Source organism: Lampetra planeri, chromosome 82, assembly GCF_965212315.1.
Source record: "Lampetra planeri chromosome 82, kcLamPlan1.2.h2, whole genome shotgun sequence".
Lineage (NCBI taxonomy): Eukaryota > Metazoa > Chordata > Hyperoartia > Petromyzontiformes > Petromyzontidae > Lampetra > Lampetra planeri.
Genome location: NC_136186.1, coordinates 2,034,793 through 2,052,760, shown reverse-complemented (window position 1 = coordinate 2,052,760; position 17,968 = coordinate 2,034,793). Strand labels below are relative to the sequence as shown.

The 17,968-nt window shown below is 50.0% G+C and overlaps 1 protein-coding gene across 1 annotated transcript; it reads left to right on the top strand.

The window, feature by feature from the left end:
• Window positions 1-586: 586 nt before the first annotated feature.
• On the top strand, window positions 587-17,512 carry LOC144738352 (interferon-induced very large GTPase 1-like). The gene is given in 5 exon segments (XM_078621400.1): window positions 587-1,086; window positions 1,536-1,655; window positions 12,048-12,089; window positions 14,173-17,346; window positions 17,348-17,512. Coding segments are annotated over 2 exon segments (3,201 nt in total). The 5' UTR covers window positions 587-1,086; window positions 1,536-1,655; window positions 12,048-12,089; window positions 14,173-14,175; the 3' UTR covers window positions 17,378-17,512.
• The last annotated feature ends 456 nt before the right edge of the window (window positions 17,513-17,968 follow it).

The following is a 17,968-nucleotide window of genomic DNA, read 5'->3' as shown; positions in this document are numbered from 1 at the left end:
CTCTAGATAAATGAACACCGTATCCCACCTCTGTTCCATCTTGCGATAGCCAAAGCCACCATCCTTCCCATCTTTGACTTGCAACGTCATCTACCACCTAACCTCTAAAACAGCACTCTGCCCTCTGCGTCCCCTATAGAACGCATTATTGCCACCTTTATATCACCTCCAATAGGCATTTTACAGCCCAAAAGTCGTTTAAAACAAATTTCCAAAACATTTGATGGACATCCTAAGAACAGTCTAGATTTGAAGCTTTCATGACTGCAGGAATCCATACTCTTTGGTACTTTCGGTAAAGTCACGTACAGTAGGTGGGAAAACCACAGAAAAACCTTTTATTGCTGGGGTTTTCCCACCTGATGATGATTGCTTGTGTTGCAGTCAAAACGTCGTGATTTATTTTATTTTATACCTTCGTGACTTTACTGAAATAACCAAAGAGTATCCTAAGAACAGGTTTTTCCCATTTTTTATGGCAACAAAACTGAAACCTTTTAACAAGGAATCATGTCTGCATTAACCACAATACCTGTGGTCAGAATGCAAACAAAAAACGTACTCTGATAATACATGTATTGTTCTTGAAACTGATTGGTCTACACCAGGGACACACTCCCCACTGTTGATCCATTTAAAGACACAGCACTGTTTATACATCTATAAATATGATCAGCTATGATCGAATCCAATGCTGGATGAAGGCCACATCCGAGTACGGTGCGCGAACCACCGCACCATTGATGCATGCCACGTCGCAGGTAATCAGTGTGGAATTCATGAGACGCAGGAACAGGTGACACTGGTAGACCAATAGAAAGTTCCACATCTCGATCAGGGTGGGTCCCACGTGACCTTTACCTGGCAGTTTAAGTCGCTACAACACAGGGAGTCGACAGCAGCTTCCCGTGCGGTGCGGTGACGTGCGGGTAGCACCCACCTCTTCTTCCAAGACGTCTGAGCAGCGTGGAAGCGTAGACCAAACACCATCCCTCTCGAGAGGGGCTCTCTGGAGCGCCCTCTGGTGGAGAGGCCTCTTTCACTAGAGGGAGGTCTGCATCTTTTCCTTCAGGAGAGGAGAGTCAGGTAAAGGCACCACCACTACCACTTCCACCATCATCACCAATACTGCCACGATCATAATGATTACAAACACCATCATCGAGTTCGGAGGGTTCAGTGTTAATCACTGAGGTTCATGGAGGCCGATTAATCTTCCCATAGGGTTCAGTGTGGATCACTGAGACTCACAGAGCCAGACTAAGGCTCCCATAGGGTTCAGTGTGAATCACTGAGACTCACAGAGCCAGACTAAGGCTCCCATAGGGTCCTGTGCGAATCACTGAGGCTCGCAGAGCCAGACTAAGGCTCCCATAGGGTTCAGTGTTAATCACAGGCTAAGGCTTGCCTAAAATCCCCAGGTAGGTGTTGAGAATAGAAATATCACCTCGAAAGTTGAGCTCATGCTGACTACGTTAACACTGCTGACATGATATCCATGCAGTGCATAACGCGTTGTGTTCACCTTCTTACAGGCGCTGCAAAGAGCTGCTGACAACGCCGAGTCTCCACTCCTAGTGAGTAACAACGCTGCTTGTCCATCCACTGCTGGATCAATCTCCTCACATTCAAAATCATCGCAAAGCTCTGGAGAGGTAGGCGCTTGTAGGAGGCTGTCATCCAGCAGTGGATTAGCCGTGGCTCTAAATGATTATGGGCGCACAATGACCCTGACCTCCCACAATAGAGTCAGCCACTCTGTAATGTCAGTAATTCTCTTTGTGTATGACGAAACGTACGCTTAAGGAAATGTCAAACAGTGTAGGGGCCAAAGGGCTAATCTGTTAAACCCCAACGTGAACGTGAAATGTCTCTGACTACTGGCCACGTCGCTCACCTGGACCTACCCACCATTGTGAAGGTCCTTGACGATTGTAATCAGAGGTGTTGTGACCAAACAACGAGGCTTAAATTACGAGGAAGACGACGATGGCAATTGGCATGTGGACAGAATAGAGAGGTGGCTCTGTGCCTGTTCACCACCGCCATCGCAGTTCAACTAAAATATTCGTTTGTAAGAAGATGCCGGTTCCTTATGCAAAAGTGGAGCATACATCCCTTTCTTGTCTGGGACTTCGATATGGAAGGGTGGTGAGGGATGGGGTAGGATGGTGAGGGAGCAGAGGTCTCACTCGGAGAGATTCGGGCAGAATTATTATTATATTACCTCTCCCAACTGAAGACGATTGCTTGTGTGACGTTCGAAACGTCTTGATCTATTAATATTTTGACCACCCACGTAACTTTACTGAAAGAACCAAAGAGCGTGGATTCCTGCAGTCACGAAATCTTCAAATCAAGACAGCACAATGTTGTTTCTTGTTATTGGCCTTGTAACGCTGTGTGGAAGCTACCTGGCCATGTTGATCTTCACGGCCAGAGCCATGCGCTCAGTCAATCCGTGACACCTGGGTAAGTCGCGTGACTGCGAGCGAGCTGTCGACACTTCGCTTCGCCTAATAGAGCACCTAGCCTGGCACAAGCACCGTCGTGATGCCACCAACACTCAGTGGCAAATGAAGGCTGTATTATGCACGACACTTATCCTTTACGTGGCAGCTGATGCATTTATTTATTTACACGCTTTTATTTAACTCACTCCGTCTGTTGTCGTATCCTCAAAAAATCTTGTAACTCAATCTTAACCCACTTTCCAATGTGGTATCGACTGCAAACTTTGTATACATATGCCATTCTGATGACAATACTATGTTATGTCATTAAAAAAAAATTAACCATTTTTTTTATATGTTATGTTTCGGCTTGGGTCTAATTGTCCACGCTCAACTGACGTTGGCTGTAAATCACGACGGTCCCTTACGTTATGGCAAGCTTCGGAGCCACTTCCTGGAGTCGTGGAGTTTTGCCATTATGAGTACGGTACATTTAATTAAAGCGTATTTTTAAAAAAAGTATTTTAAATCTTACTTATTTTAAAGTAAATATTCGAGCGGGAGTGGTGGCCCAGGAGTTAGCACACTGTGATTTAAACCCATTAGCACATCGTATCTAAGGCTGGAATTTTTGGCTTGTCTTCCCTGTCCTCCGCTGGTAATGATTCATTCATGATGGTGGGTAGGCCCGGGTAGCTGTGGCCAACAGGCAGAGCCATCCCTTGTTCACCTTCGGGTGCAACCAGGATGTCCCCTGGCCCTACAATATGTAACATCTGCTATGCCGACGTAGTATGTGCAGGTGTCCATGGCTTTAGCAGAGGAACTTCCATCTAGATTTGAAGTTTTCGTGACTGCAGGGATCCATACTCTTTGGTTCTTTCGGTAAAGTCACGTGGGTATAAAATAAAAATAAATTAAATCACGACGTTTCGAGCGCAACACAAGTGCCCGTCATCAGGTGGGACAACCAATTGTTTCTTGCTGTGGTTGTCCCATCTGATGATGATTGCTTGTGTTGCAATCGAAACGTGATTTATTTTGTTTTATACCTTCTTGACTTTACCGAAATAACCAAAGAGTATCCTAAGAATAGTTTTTTCCCATTTTTTTATGGCAACAAAACTGAAACCTTTAAACACGGAATCATGTCTGCATTAACCACAATACCTGTGGTCATAATGCAAACAAAAAACGTACTATGATAATCTATGCATTGTCCTTGAAACTGATTGGTCGACACCAGAGACACACTCCCCACTGTTGATCCATTTAAAGACACAGCGCCGTTTATACATCTGAAGTATTGGAAAATGACGGCAGGAAACTCCTTGACGGGAACACACTTCTTTTATTAAATCTTGACTTGTAACAATACAACGCGTGGCCTCTCTTCTTCACAATGCGCTTCTCTTGACTCTGGATTCTGTGCTGCCGGCTCTCTGTGCCTCGTGTAGACTCCGCGCCTCGGCTACACTCCTCTCTCGCCTCGTGTAGACTCTGCGCCTCTGCTACACTCTCCACTCGCCTCGTGTAGACTTTGCATCTCTCTCTCTGGCTACACCGTATGCATACTCGGCTCGTGTAGACCTTCCTCTCTCGCTGGCTACACCGTATGCATACTCGGCTCGTGTAGACCGTTCTCTCTCGCTGGCTACACACTATACATCACTCAGCTCGTGTAGACCGTTCTCTCTCGCTGGCTACACACTATACATTACTCAGCTCGTGTAGACCGTTCTCTCTCGCTGGCTACACACTTATACCTTACTCTCCTCTACTCTCCATTACTCTCCATTACTCTCCATTACTCTCCACTCCGGGCTCTATCTCTGCACCCTCGTCTTCATTCTTAGATGGTTCCACTTCTGCCCCTGCTCCTCTGTGCATCACCTTATATACCCCTTCTTCCCGGGAGACGGAGCGGATGCGGACCTCAACGTCGGCACCGCTCCTCAGTTACCCAATCCCCACGCGCTATCCCTACGATCCGGTTCCGCTCAGCGCGTGTTTCCACTCCCCGACCAATCACACCGCGCTGCTACCCGATCACTCCCTCTGGGCGCGTCACCGGCACACAGCCAATCAGCAGCACTACCCCCACCCGCGCACTGACGCCTGCTCCTCCCCGTCAGCGCGCGTCACCACACACACACCCGTACATACGCGCTGGCACACGACATATACACCCAGCGCGTATCACCACTACATCACCCCCTCCCACATAGCTCGCAGCCGGCCCGGCTGCTAACAACAACCAACCGCGACGATAAAACGACAACCAACAAAAAAAAACCCCGTAACCCCCCGAGTGTGCCCCGTAACATAACACAACAACAACAACAACAAGAATAACTATGTACAGATTGACAATGAACCCGAAAAGTCAACAATAACACGATACGAGCAAATTCGAAACGAACGCGCCCCACGTCCCTGCGACTACACGCAGTGACGAGGCGCTCCAACTGCCCCGACTCCTCACGAGGCAGGTCATGCAAAGTAGCACGACCTGGCGCGAGTCCGTCTGGCTGGTCCATCGTATGGGGCGGGACACTGACGACCGTCCGGCGGTTCCGGCTGCTCCAGACGGCGCGGAACGGGCCTGAAAGGGCCGGCCCCGCCGCGGAGATCCGGCCGCCGGTGATCGGCAGCTGTCAGTTCCGAGACACCTGGGAGCAGATCAGGCGAAAATACGTGTGGATCAGGCAGAGACATTTCCCCCTCTGGGTCGCCGGTCACGTCACACGCCCGGCCATCACGACACAAGGGGAGGCCATATGGAGGCGAGAACGGTTTCAGTCGGGAGGGGTGAACGTACCACCGGCGCTTTCCCCACTTTATCTGAACGCACTGGGGCCGTGCAACGCGCACGACCTCCACGGGTCCCCTCCACGGTCTCAACAATTTAGGCGACGTAGCCAAGGGTGCCTGAGGGCAATGCAGCCAGGCCCTGTCACCTGGTTTCCATTCGTGCATGGACACCTTCCGTGCCCGCAACCGTTCATTAGCAATTTGGCGAGCCCGCGAATTAAGCCGCGCGGCCTCCCTCGCCTCTGTCAGCTTGTGAATATTAAACTTAATATGTTCTGCCAAATTAGAATTAGTTCGTGGAGCGGACAGGCCAAGTTGCGTTTCTATTGGCGGGTCAGCTTCCCGACCGTACATCAAATAGAATGGGGAAAACCCCGTAGCTGCATGGGGGGCCATTCTATACGCAGCAAGGACTCCCGGGACCTGCAGGTCCCAATCTACATGTGCCTCGCACACCTGCTGGCACAGCATGGAAGTCAAGGTTTTGTGGAGTCTCTCCACCATCCCGTCAGTCTGCGGGTGGTACGGGGAGGTACGCACCTTCTTGGTACCCAACAGATCGCACACCTCTTGCAACAATTTACTCGAAAAATTTTTACCTTGGTCGGTCAGCAGGCGTTCGGGAGCCCCCTTGTCCAGGACATAGCCCTGGACGAAGGCATCCGTCACAGCCGCTGCCGACTGGTTAGCGAGAGGCCACGCCATAGGCCATCGGGTAAAGTATTCGACCCCCACTAACAAATATTTATTCCCTCTCGGCGTGACTGGGAAGGGCCCCAAAATATCGAGTGCAACGAGCTCGTTGGTACGCGAGACCTGAATAGATTGCAGCGGTGGATTAGCTGCCACGGCCGGTGGTTTACGCCTGGCGCACTCAACGCACCCCTTCAGAATATGCACCACATCACTTCCCATTCCCGGCCAGTAATAGTCACGCTGAAGCAGGGCAAGCGTCTTGTTAACTCCCAAGTGCAAGAGGCGTTCGTGTGCCGCCAAGACAACCCTCCCCCTCACAGCGGAAGGCACCACGAGTGCGTTCCGCCGGGACAAACTGTCCCATTTCAATAACACGCCCCGCTCAAGTACATAGGAGCCGGTACGCTCCTGGTCCCCCTCGGGACCCCCAACCTTGCGGCGCAATGCTAGCAGCGAGCTGTCCGCCATCTGGAGGCGGCCCCATTCGCTGAGCGACAGCGAGAGCAGCGAGTCCCGACCCTGAGAGGCAGTGGAATCATCCCCGATCGGTGCGCCCGCTGCCGCAGCCAGTGCCCCCATCTCCCCCGCAAGCGTCGGTTTACAGCGCGCCGATCCCGACAAACACGCGCATTCATCACAAGGCAACAACCGCGACAAGCAATCGGCATTCGTGTGTCGCAACCCCTTACGGTACGTAGTCGTAAACTGATAGTCCTGGAGGACTTCCAACCAACGCGACAACTGGCCCGAGGGCTGGGCGACCCTCAATGAATACTGTAGCGCCGCGTGGTCCGTTCGGACTGTAAAGTGACGACCATAAAGATATGGCCTAAACTGCTGCACAAAAAAAACAATGGCAAGCAGCTCGCGACGGGTGACACAGTAGCGCTGCTCCGCCGGAGACAACACCCTACTACCGTAGGCGACAACTCTTTCGACACCCCCAACGACTTGGGATAGCACCCCCCCAATGCCCGTGTTGCTAGCATCCGTGTCCAGCAAAAAGGGACTGGCAAAATCGGGATAACACAAGGGTGGGGCACCCACCAAGGCGTCCCGGAGGGAGCGAAACGCGGCCTCCTCCTCCGGTCCCCATTTGAACTTCACTCCCTTCGCCGTTAGAGCGTGCAAGGGTTTTGCAATAGTGGCGAAGTGCTCAACGAACCGCCGATAATAAGAAGCAAACCCGATGAAACTACGCACGTCGGAAACGGACGTAGGTGTCGGCCACGAACCGACACAATCCGTCTTCGCGGGATCGGTGGAGATCCCCGAAGAATCGACAATGTGACCCAAGTATCTAACGGACCTACGAAGGAGGTGACATTTGGCCGGTTTAAATTTCAACTTAGCCGATCGCATTCGCAAGAACACCCCTCTCAATCGCCGGAGGTGTTCCTCAAACGTTTTACTGAAAACAATGACATCGTCCATATAAATCAAGCATGTATCCCACTGCAAGCCCGACAAAACCAGCTCCATAAGTCGCTGAAACGTCGCTGGAGAGGAGTGAAGTCCCATGGGTAACCGGTTAAACTGGAACAGCCCCCCTGGAGTCCGAAATGCTGTCTTAGGTTTCGACTCTTCGTCGAGCGGCAACTGCCAAAACCCCGATAACAAATCAAGAGTCGAAAAATATCGCGCACCAGACAATGCATCGAGGGACTCATCCATCCTGGGGAGCGGATACGCGTCAGCCACAGAGATCTTATTCAGGCGACGGAAATCAACGCAGAATCGCAGGGACCCGTCCTGCTTCTTAACCAGCACAATAGGCGCTCCCCACGGGCTAGAGGAGGGCGAAATAATATCGGCTTCTAGCATATCGTTAACAGCCGACTGAACATGTTCCTTCTCCACGGGACTCAGTCGGAAGGGATTTAGCCTGACCGGCGCCGCATCGCCCGTTTCAATGTGATGGTGCAACAAATCCGTGCACCCAATGTCATACTTATGTTTACTGAATACATCAGAGAATTCAATGAGCAACTCGCGCAGCGCACCCAACTGCGCCCCCGACAAATCGTCCGAGGCGGCACATAACGAATGGACCCACTCAAGGTCTTCCCTTGGCTCAACGTTCCGCGCGGGGCTCGAGCCCACCTGCGCAACCAACCCATCATCCCCAGGGACCTGCGCCGCGTGAGCCAGCACGGTGCCCTGCGGAATGACAGCTGGTCGCGACCCCGCGTTCAAAACCATCACAAACGGATCCCTGTCAGCCCGCACCAAAGTGTGAGCCCCCGATAAATCAAGACCCCCGACAGCCTTGTTAGAAGGACCCAAAAGCATACTCTGTCCCGAAGCCTCCCTCACCCATGGTTTCCGCAACCGGAGGGGAATCAACATCTGTGAACCCGGGGGCACTTGCACTGTCTGCGTCGCCACCGCTTGTATTGTAGCGCACGCCGTCCGAATGTCAGTAGGGCCCGTCAAAAATGAAATCCGGCGACCCGATGGCAGTTCAATGCATCGTTGATCGATAAGAATTTTAATGGGCATTTTAGCCAAAAAGTCAGTGCCCAAAAGACACGGAACTGCCAAAGAAGACGAAACGAAAACGGGCCCCGACAATTTGATATCTCCAATGCAAATGGACGCCCTAACCTGACCGATAATGCCCAACGATCCCCCATTAGCGGCGTAAAATGGCACATCCACTGGAAGCAGCGGACGACATTGGACTGGAAGAATATTATAAATGAGGTCCGATATAATAGTTGCCGATGCCCCCGTGTCCACTAACACCCTAATCTCAACCCCATCAATAGATCCCGTAACAACGGACGAACCCGCCGAAGCAGCCACAATTCTATGCCCCAATTCCGCCCATTCAATGTCTCCCTGGTCCCGGCCGAACCCCCCTCGCCGAACCGAATCCCCGAACCTTAACCGGCCCTCCTCCGCCGCAACGCGGCGTCCCATGTGTGCCGAATAAACAGGCCGAGCGTGTGAGGTGCCGCGACTTGCCGGGGATTGTAGAGATGACTTGGGCTCTCGGTCGTCGTCCAGCCGAGCTCCCATGGCGCGCTGCCGCGGAGCGCGGCACCCGGACGCCACGTGGCCCCGGAGGCCGCAGTTATAGCACGTGACGAGGGTCGGAGTAGATCTTGGTTGCTCCGACTTTCGGCCCGATCGCAGAGGCGACCGGGCCCCCGGCCTCCAGTCCCCTGGTCGTCCCGTGGCGAACGCCTCCTCTCGTGGGCTGACGACTTGGGGTTCGGCGACCACCAAACCCGGGGCTGCGACGACAGCAGCGTTGCAACCAACGCCTTGCTTCCGTTGTAGGGCCTCGTGCGCTTGAATACTCGTGGCGACTCTCAAAGAAGAAATATCAATCTCGTCAGCTGTGTTGATAGGGACCCCCAGGTCCTGCGCCAACTTGAGCAGCTGCTCCAAAACCATCGCGTCTTGGCCCTCCTCGTCCATCCGAGGGAACGCAGCATCAGCAAGAGCCAGCAACGCCGTGCGATAGGCCAGCGCGGTCTCCGTGGCCGCTTTCCGTCTTGCGTAGAACTGATGGCGGCATGTAGAGGGAGGCCCGTAGACCCTGGCCAACAAACCCAGCGCATCCTTCAGCGTGGAGCGGTCCGACTTCCGTGCAGCCCTGAAGGCCGCGAGCGCATCGTCGTCCAGCATGGCGGGCAATGCCCGCAGCGCCGTAGCATCGGACCACGCTGACATCTCTTGATGCGCCAAAAACCTTCGCTGAAATTGGCCCCAGTCTCCGCCTTCCGCCTTGAAGGCTGACAACGTGGGCAGGCGCTGCTGAAAAATGAAGTCATCCGCCTCGTGGTTCCTCTCCGCCTGTCCGTCGGTGTCTAAGATGGCGGCTCCAGCAGCAGACGTAAGATGGCGGACCCCCTCGCGCGCTGATGACGTCGATGCGCGCGCTTGGGAACCCACCACCACGTGGCGCTCGCCGTTCCCGCCAAAAGTAGGCCCAGGCGCAATGGCGGGAATCCCCCATTCGTTTTGGCGGGAATCTGCGGGGCGACCTTGTAAAATGTCCCCCACCGTCCCCGCTCCTCCCGACGAGCTGATCTCCGCCAAGATGGACGCGGCGGCGAGCAGCAGCTCCGCCAGTCGGGAGTGCGCCTCACGAAGCCCGGCGTCTGTCCCCGGTCGCTCGGCCGGCGCCGTCGACGGACCCTGCAGCGTGGGCAAGTCCTCTTCCTCACCCCCCGCCACCAGCGGCCCCGAGTCGTCCAGGTCTTCCTCGCGGTCAATCACGTGGGTCCTACGGGTCTTCCTCGTCTCCATACTTGGAAGCCCGTTTCACTTCTGACGCCAGATGAAGTATTGGAAAATGACGGCAGGAAACTCCTTGACGGGAACACACTTCTTTTATTAAATCTTGACTTGTAACAATACAACGCGTGGCCTCTCTTCTTCACAATGCGCTTCTCTTGACTCTGGATTCTGTGCTGCCGGCTCTCTGTGCCTCGTGTAGACTCCGCGCCTCGGCTACACTCCTCTCTCGCCTCGTGTAGACTCTGCGCCTCTGCTACACTCTCCACTCGCCTCGTGTAGACTTTGCATCTTTCTCTCTGGCTACACCGTATGCATACTCGGCTCGTGTAGACCTTCCTCTCTCGCTGGCTACACCGTATGCATACTCGGCTCGTGTAGACCGTTCTCTCTCGCTGGCTACACACTATACATCACTCAGCTCGTGTAGACCGTTCTCTCTCGCTGGCTACACACTATACATTACTCAGCTCGTGTAGACCGCTCTCTCTCGCTGGCTACACACTTATACCTTACTCTCCTCTACTCTCCATTACTCTCCATTACTCTCCATTACTCTCCACTCCGGGCTCTATCTCTGCACCCTCGTCTTCATTCTTAGATGGTTCCACTTCTGCCCCTGCTCCTCTGTGCATCACCTTATATACCCCTTCTTCCCGGGAGACGGAGCGGATGCGGACCTCAACGTCGGCACCGCTCCTCAGTTACCCAATCCCCACGCGCTATCCCTACGATCCGGTTCCGCTCAGCGCGTGTTTCCACTCCCCGACCAATCACACCGCGCTGCTACCCGATCACTCCCTCTGGGCGCGTCACCGGCACACAGCCAATCAGCAGCACTACCCCCACCCGCGCACTGACGCCTGCTCCTCCCCGTCAGCGCGCGTCACCACACACACACCCGTACATACGCGCTGGCACACGACATATACACCCAGCGCGTATCACCACTACACATCTATAAATATGATCAGCTATGATCGAATCCAATGCTGGATGAAGGCCACATCCGAGTACGGTGCGCGAACCACCGCACCATTGATGCATGCCACGTCGCAGGTAATCAGTGTGGAATTCATGAGACGCAGGAACAGGTGACACTGGTAGACCAATAGAAAGTTCCACATCTCGATCAGGGTGGGTCCCACGTGACCTTTACCTGGCAGTTTAAGTCGCTACAACACAGGGAGTCGACAGCAGCTTCCCGTGCGGTGCGGTGACGTGCGGGTAGCACCCACCTCTTCTTCCAAGACGTCTGAGCAGCGTGGAAGCGTAGACCAAACACCATCCCTCTCGAGAGGGGCTCTCTGGAGCGCCCTCTGGTGGAGAGGCCTCTTTCACTAGAGGGAGGTCTGCATCTTTTCCTTCAGGAGAGGAGAGTCAGGTAAAGGCACCACCACTACCACTTCCACCATCATCACCAATACTGCCACGATCATAATGATTACAAACACCATCATCGAGTTCGGAGGGTTCAGTGTTAATCACTGAGGTTCATGGAGGCCGATTAATCTTCCCATAGGGTTCAGTGTGGATCACTGAGACTCACAGAGCCAGACTAAGGCTCCCATAGGGTTCAGTATGAATCACTGAGACTCACAGAGCCAGACTAAGGCTCCCATAGGGTCCTGTGCGAATCACTGAGGCTCGCAGAGCCAGACTAAGGCTCCCATAGGGTTCAGTGTTAATCACAGGCTAAGGCTTGCCTAAAATCCCCAGGTAGGTGTTGAGAATAGAAATATCACCTCGAAAGTTGAGCTCATGCTGACTACGTTAACACTGCTGACATGATATCCATGCAGTGCATAACGCGTTGTGTTCACCTTCTTACAGGCGCTGCAAAGAGCTGCTGACAACGCCGAGTCTCCACTCCTAGTGAGTAACAACGCTGCTTGTCCATCCACTGCTGGATCAATCTCCTCACATTCAAAATCATCGCAAAGCTCTGGAGAGGTAGGCGCTTGTAGGAGGCTGTCATCCAGCAGTGGATTAGCCGTGGCTCTAAATGATTATGGGCGCACAATGACCCTGACCTCCCACAATAGAGTCAGCCACTCTGTAATGTCAGTAATTCTCTTTGTGTATGACGAAACGTACGCTTAAGGAAATGTCAAACAGTGTAGGGGCCAAAGGGCTAATCTGTTAAACCCCAACGTGAACGTGAAATGTCTCTGACTACTGGCCACGTCGCATACCTGGACCTACCCACCATCGTGAAGGTCCTTGACGATTGTAATCAGAGGTGTTGTGACCAAACAACGAGGCTTAAATTACGAGGAAGACGACGATGGCAATTGGCATGTGGACAGAATAGAGAGGTGGCTCTGTGCCTGTTGACCACCGCCATCGCAGTTCAACTAATTATTCGTTTATAAGAAGGTCGGTGCCTCATGCAAAAGTGGAGCATACATCCCTTTCTTGTCTGGGAATTCGATATGGAAGGGTGGTGGGGGATGGGGGAGGATGGTGAGGGAGCAGAGGTCTAACTTGGAATAATTCGGACAGAATAATGTTTATATTACCTCTCCCACCTGAAGACGGTTGCTTGTGTGGCGATCGAAATGTCGTGTTCTATTAATATTATTTTGTTTATTTTGTTTACCTACTTGACTTTACCGAAAAAAACAAAGACTGTGGATTCCTGCAGTCACGAAAGCTTCAAATCAAGACAGCATCATGTTGTTTCTTGTTATTGGCCTTGTAACGCTGTGTGGAAGCTACCTGGCCATGTTGATCTTCTCGGCCAGAGCCATGCGCTCAGTCAATCAGTGACACCTGGGTCAGTCGCGTGACCTGCCAGCGAGCTGTCGGCACTACGCTTAGCCTAGTAGAGCACCTAGCCTGGCACAAGCACCGTCGTGATGACACCAACACTCAGTGGCAAATGAAGGTTGTATTATGCACTACACTAATCCTTTACGTGGCAGCTGATGTGTTTATTTTTATTGATTGTCATTGAAATTGTAGCGAGCTGGGGATTTCAGCATGTTGGCCCCGGGCTCCGCTATTGTTCGAGCTAGCCAGGGTTTCAATGTATTTTTTTTTGTTTTTTTATTATTACACGCTTTTATTTAACTCACTCTGTCTGTTTTTGTTGTTGTTGTCGTATCCTCAAATCTAGTAACTCAATTTTAACCCACTTCCCAATGGGGTATCGACTGCAAACTTGGTATACTTATGCCATACTGCTGACAATACTCTATTATATCATTAAAAAAAAAATAGAAATATTTTTAAACCATCTTTTTTATATTTTATGTTTCGGCTTGGGTCTAAATGTCCACGCTCAACTCACGTTGGCTGTAAATCACCACGGCCCCTTACGTTATGGCAAGCTTCGGGGCCACTTCCTGGAGTCGTGGAGTTTTGCCATTATGAGTACGGTACATTTAATTATAGCGTATTTTTAAAAAATATATATTTTTATATTACTTATTTTAAAGTAAATATTCGAGCGGGAGTGGTGGTCCAGGAGTTAGCACACTGTGATTTAAACCCATTAGCACATCGTATCTAAGGCTGGAATTATAGGCTTTTCTTCCCTGTCCTCCGCTGGTAATGATTCATTCATGATGGTGGGTAGGCCCGGGTAGAGTTGTGGCCAACAGGCAGAGCCATCCCTTGTTCACTTTCGGGTGCAACCAAGATATCCCCTGGCCCTACATTACTTAACATCTGCTATGGCTATGTAGTTTGTGCAGGTGTCCATGGCTTTAGCAGAGGAACTTCCATCTGGTACACATTCAAAGGGAGGCTGACCGATGTCTTGGTCTGGTCACGCACACACTTTATGCTTTTCTAGGCAATGGGGGACACAGCAACCCCTTCCCTTGATGTGTCTGCACTTGGCAGCTGTGATTATAGAACCCACTTCTACGTCTGACGAGTTTTTAGTCTGAACGAGGAAGTGGTATTGTTGTGAACATAATAATCATTATTATAACGTGCCTATCCCCAGGCAATGTCTGGAGATGAAGACGAGGAGCGCTCAAGCCAGGCTCACGAAGTTGAGAGTCAAGCAAACGAGACTGAAAGGTTTATGGATCTGCTTAAAAGGCTGGACCTTCAAAAATACTACCCCAAGCAAATGCAGACAGGGGATGTGTGTGTTGTCGATTCAGCAATGAGTACAAAACACCCAAGCACAGAAAAAGAACTTGCATCTTCTTTTTTGCAGAAACTGATAATGGTTGACTATCAAGCACGGTATGTTAGTGTTCGGAGTGAAAATGAAATCAATGAGAACATCCCTAATAATGCAGACACTAATTACGAAAACTTTTTTGAGCATGATGATACATTGAGTCAGAGAGACGGGCTTGCAGCAAACACTCAAACACACATTCACCCCATGGATTTGCAAATGACAATTTACCATTGTGGGGACAATTTTGTGAGGCAGTACATTTACACCAAACTCTCATTTTGCCAGTTTGCACTGCCGCTTTTAGTTCCAAATCCTTGTAGCTCAGAAATAGAATTCCCTCTTTGGGCATTCCGACAGATTAACAAGAACTGGAAATGCCGTGGCACATCTACTAACACCCAGCAAACCAAAACCTGTGCGATTGTTAACGCAGACACTCCTCTAGTGTCCTTCATAAGATTTGGTGAATCACCCACATCGAAATCTCAGATGCTGAACTCTCTGCTCAGTCAGCAAAGGCATGGCGTTTTCTTTAATAGGCACTGCAAAGGCAGCAGCAGGAATGGTCTCCTAATGGAAGGAGTCACAGAGGTTGCCTGGTATTGTCCAGGTGGTAGGGATGATGACGTCTTCAATGACTGCATCGCGTTCACAAATCTGCACGGAGATGCGAGACAGCACAGAAGACAGGTACAGTTTTTGCACGAGATATCCTCTATCAATGTGATACTCATGTCAGATCGTGATCTGAATGATGAAGCTAAAATCATTTTGCAAGAATGTCTGAAATCCCCAAAGCCTTTAGTTTGCCTTTGGACTGATAGGGAGAACATCGTGGGTGGACATTCGGGAACAAAAGTGAAAATTGCTGTTAAGAACATAAATGAGGCAGAGTTAATGGATGCATTGAAGTCAACTCTCAATAATATGTTGGCCAATTCAACACAAACGATCAACCTCGATGATTGCTCAAACATCGCCAGACTGCACGGCTTCACAGTTGATGAAGACGATGAGGATTGTAGAGAAGGCAAGTCTAAGGCAGACGACTTACTGAGTCGTCTCAAGGTCAAGTCACTGTCTTCCATGAAGGAGACTTTTCTGCCTCTTCAAGGTCAGTTGTGGCACGAATGGTGCAAGAAAGACAAAGAATTAACTCGCTTGAGAGTTAAAGAGAACCAAAGCATTGAGGGATACAGGGACAACATTGTAATGGATAAACAATCCATACGGAGAGCCCAGATTCTCAAAGCATCTCCTCTCAATGATGTAATGAAAACAATGATTGAAAATCTGCAGCTTCCGGCAGACAAAGTAATAAAATACTTCCTGCATTGGCTAAAAATATATTTGGATAGGATATCTGCAGAGTGCTTACCACGACTTCATCTGCAATATCACCAGGCTCGGAGAGAAATGGTAAAGTTCAAGAAAGAAAAAGTGCATGAAAAAAGTTTTCTGGATACAAAACAAACAGAGCTGCAAAAAATATCACAAAAACGTGATGCCTCTTCCTTTGGAATCGATCACCTTTTCAGGGAAGTTGGCCAGATCTACGAAGCGTCACAGACACTACAAGGCACTGTCAAACGCTCAGCTGCTTTGCCAGGCATCGCAGCAGATTTGATGCTCTCTGGGTTCCCTCTTGAACTCATGGACGGTGACGCCTCGCATGTCCCTCTCTCTTGGATCAGCTCAGTTTTGGACAAAGTTATTGAGAAAATTGGAGACAAAACTCTGTTTGTCCTCTCCATCGTGGGCTTACAGAGCAGTGGCAAGTCCACGCTGCTGAATACCATGTTCGGTCTCCAGTTCCCTGTGGGTGCAGGGAGATGCACCCGAGGCGTCTACATGCAGCTCGTGAAGGTGGAGGAAGAGTTCACCACAGAGCTGGGCTGTGACTTTGTGTTGATAGTCGACACAGAAGGGCTCCGAGCCCCAGAGCTATCAAATTCGTCACCCACTCATGACAATGAACTGGCTACGTTTGTGATCGGCCTTGGCAACGCGACTGTGATCAACATTTTTGGGGAGAATCCATCAGAGATGCAAGACATTCTGCAGATTGCTGTGCAGGCGTTTCTGCGAATGAAGCAGGTCAAGTTGTCACCGAGCTGTGTGTTTGTCCATCAAAACGTAGATGTGACCACTCAAGACAAGAACGAAGATGGAAGGGCAAGCCTTCAGATGAAACTCGATGAGATGACGCGCTTGGCTGCACAGCAGGAGCAGATCGCTGTTGAATCTTTTGACGAGGTGATCCGGTTTGACGTGGACTCCCACATCCGTTACTTCGCTAATCTTTGGGAGGGAAATCCTCCAATGGCTCCAACAAATCCAGTCTACTGCCAAAATGTCCAAGATCTTAAGAAAATATTACTCAGCATTGCTAAAACAGAACACAATGTCTTAAAGATATCAGAGTTCAAAGCACGCACTGATGATCTATGGAAGGCCTTGCTCGCAGAAAACTTCGTGTTTAGCTTCAAGAACACCCTAGAGATCGCAGCTTATAGCAAACTGGAAGTAATGTATGGGAAATGGACTTGGAGCCTGAGAAGTTATTTTATTCAAGAGGAGAACAAGCAGCATACTATCATTAACAACAATACAGACACAACGTATGATTTGACTTGGTTAAGCATTGAGCAAACGGTTTTTCCAAAATACAACGAGATCAGTGAACAAATTGAAGCATATTTCAATTCAGATGATGCTGAATGGTTGAGTCAATGGAAAGCTAACTTTGTAAAGAGATTTGAAACAATTAAGGATGAGCTTGTGAATGATACTTACAAAAAATGTACTGATCTGATGAAGCAAAAGAGATCTCGGATCAAGCTAGATCAAAATAGATCACGCTATGAGGATCAGCTGATTAAGAAGAGCAAAGATTTGGCTTCAAAACTGAAAACTATCGGCCTAAAATATATCCAATTGGAGAAAGAGTTCAATAAAATGTGGGATGAATGGACCCATGAAGTGAAAAAAAGCATTACCCCACCTAGAAAAGTGAATTTCAGACAACTTGCACAAGAAGTACTTACAGGACATTTTACAGGTGAATCAGATTTACTCGCTAAATTGACGAACATGGATGCAAATGAAGTGTTCATGTTTCGTCCTAAAGAACATGTTGTGATTAAACGAGAAGGTGTTTGGAATAAGGTAAAGAATGCATTGTCTTACATTAATAAACAAGAGATTGACATTGTGAACAAAATAACACAAAATGCAAAAAATGCAGCCAGGGAGATTTTGAAAGTTCTCGAGAAACGGAAGCTCGGTTACAATGAAACCAATCTACATGAAGTAATACACACTGTGCTGGCAGCTGTCGGTGCAGGTGTAGTTGCAGTTGTAAATGACAAAGATTCTAAAGTTACTGTAACAGTGACGCTCACAAATAGGTACAGGCTAGATTTAGCAATACACATTTTGGCCAATGCTGAAAGGAGGTTTCAGAAAATAGAGAAAGATTTCCAGACAGCAAACGATCCTCTAATATACCTCAATAGCAAGAAAGAGGAGTACTTTCTCACTTTTAAGAACCGATGCAAAGGAGCAACAAACACCACCATTTTTGCTGACATTTTGTGCAGCAAAC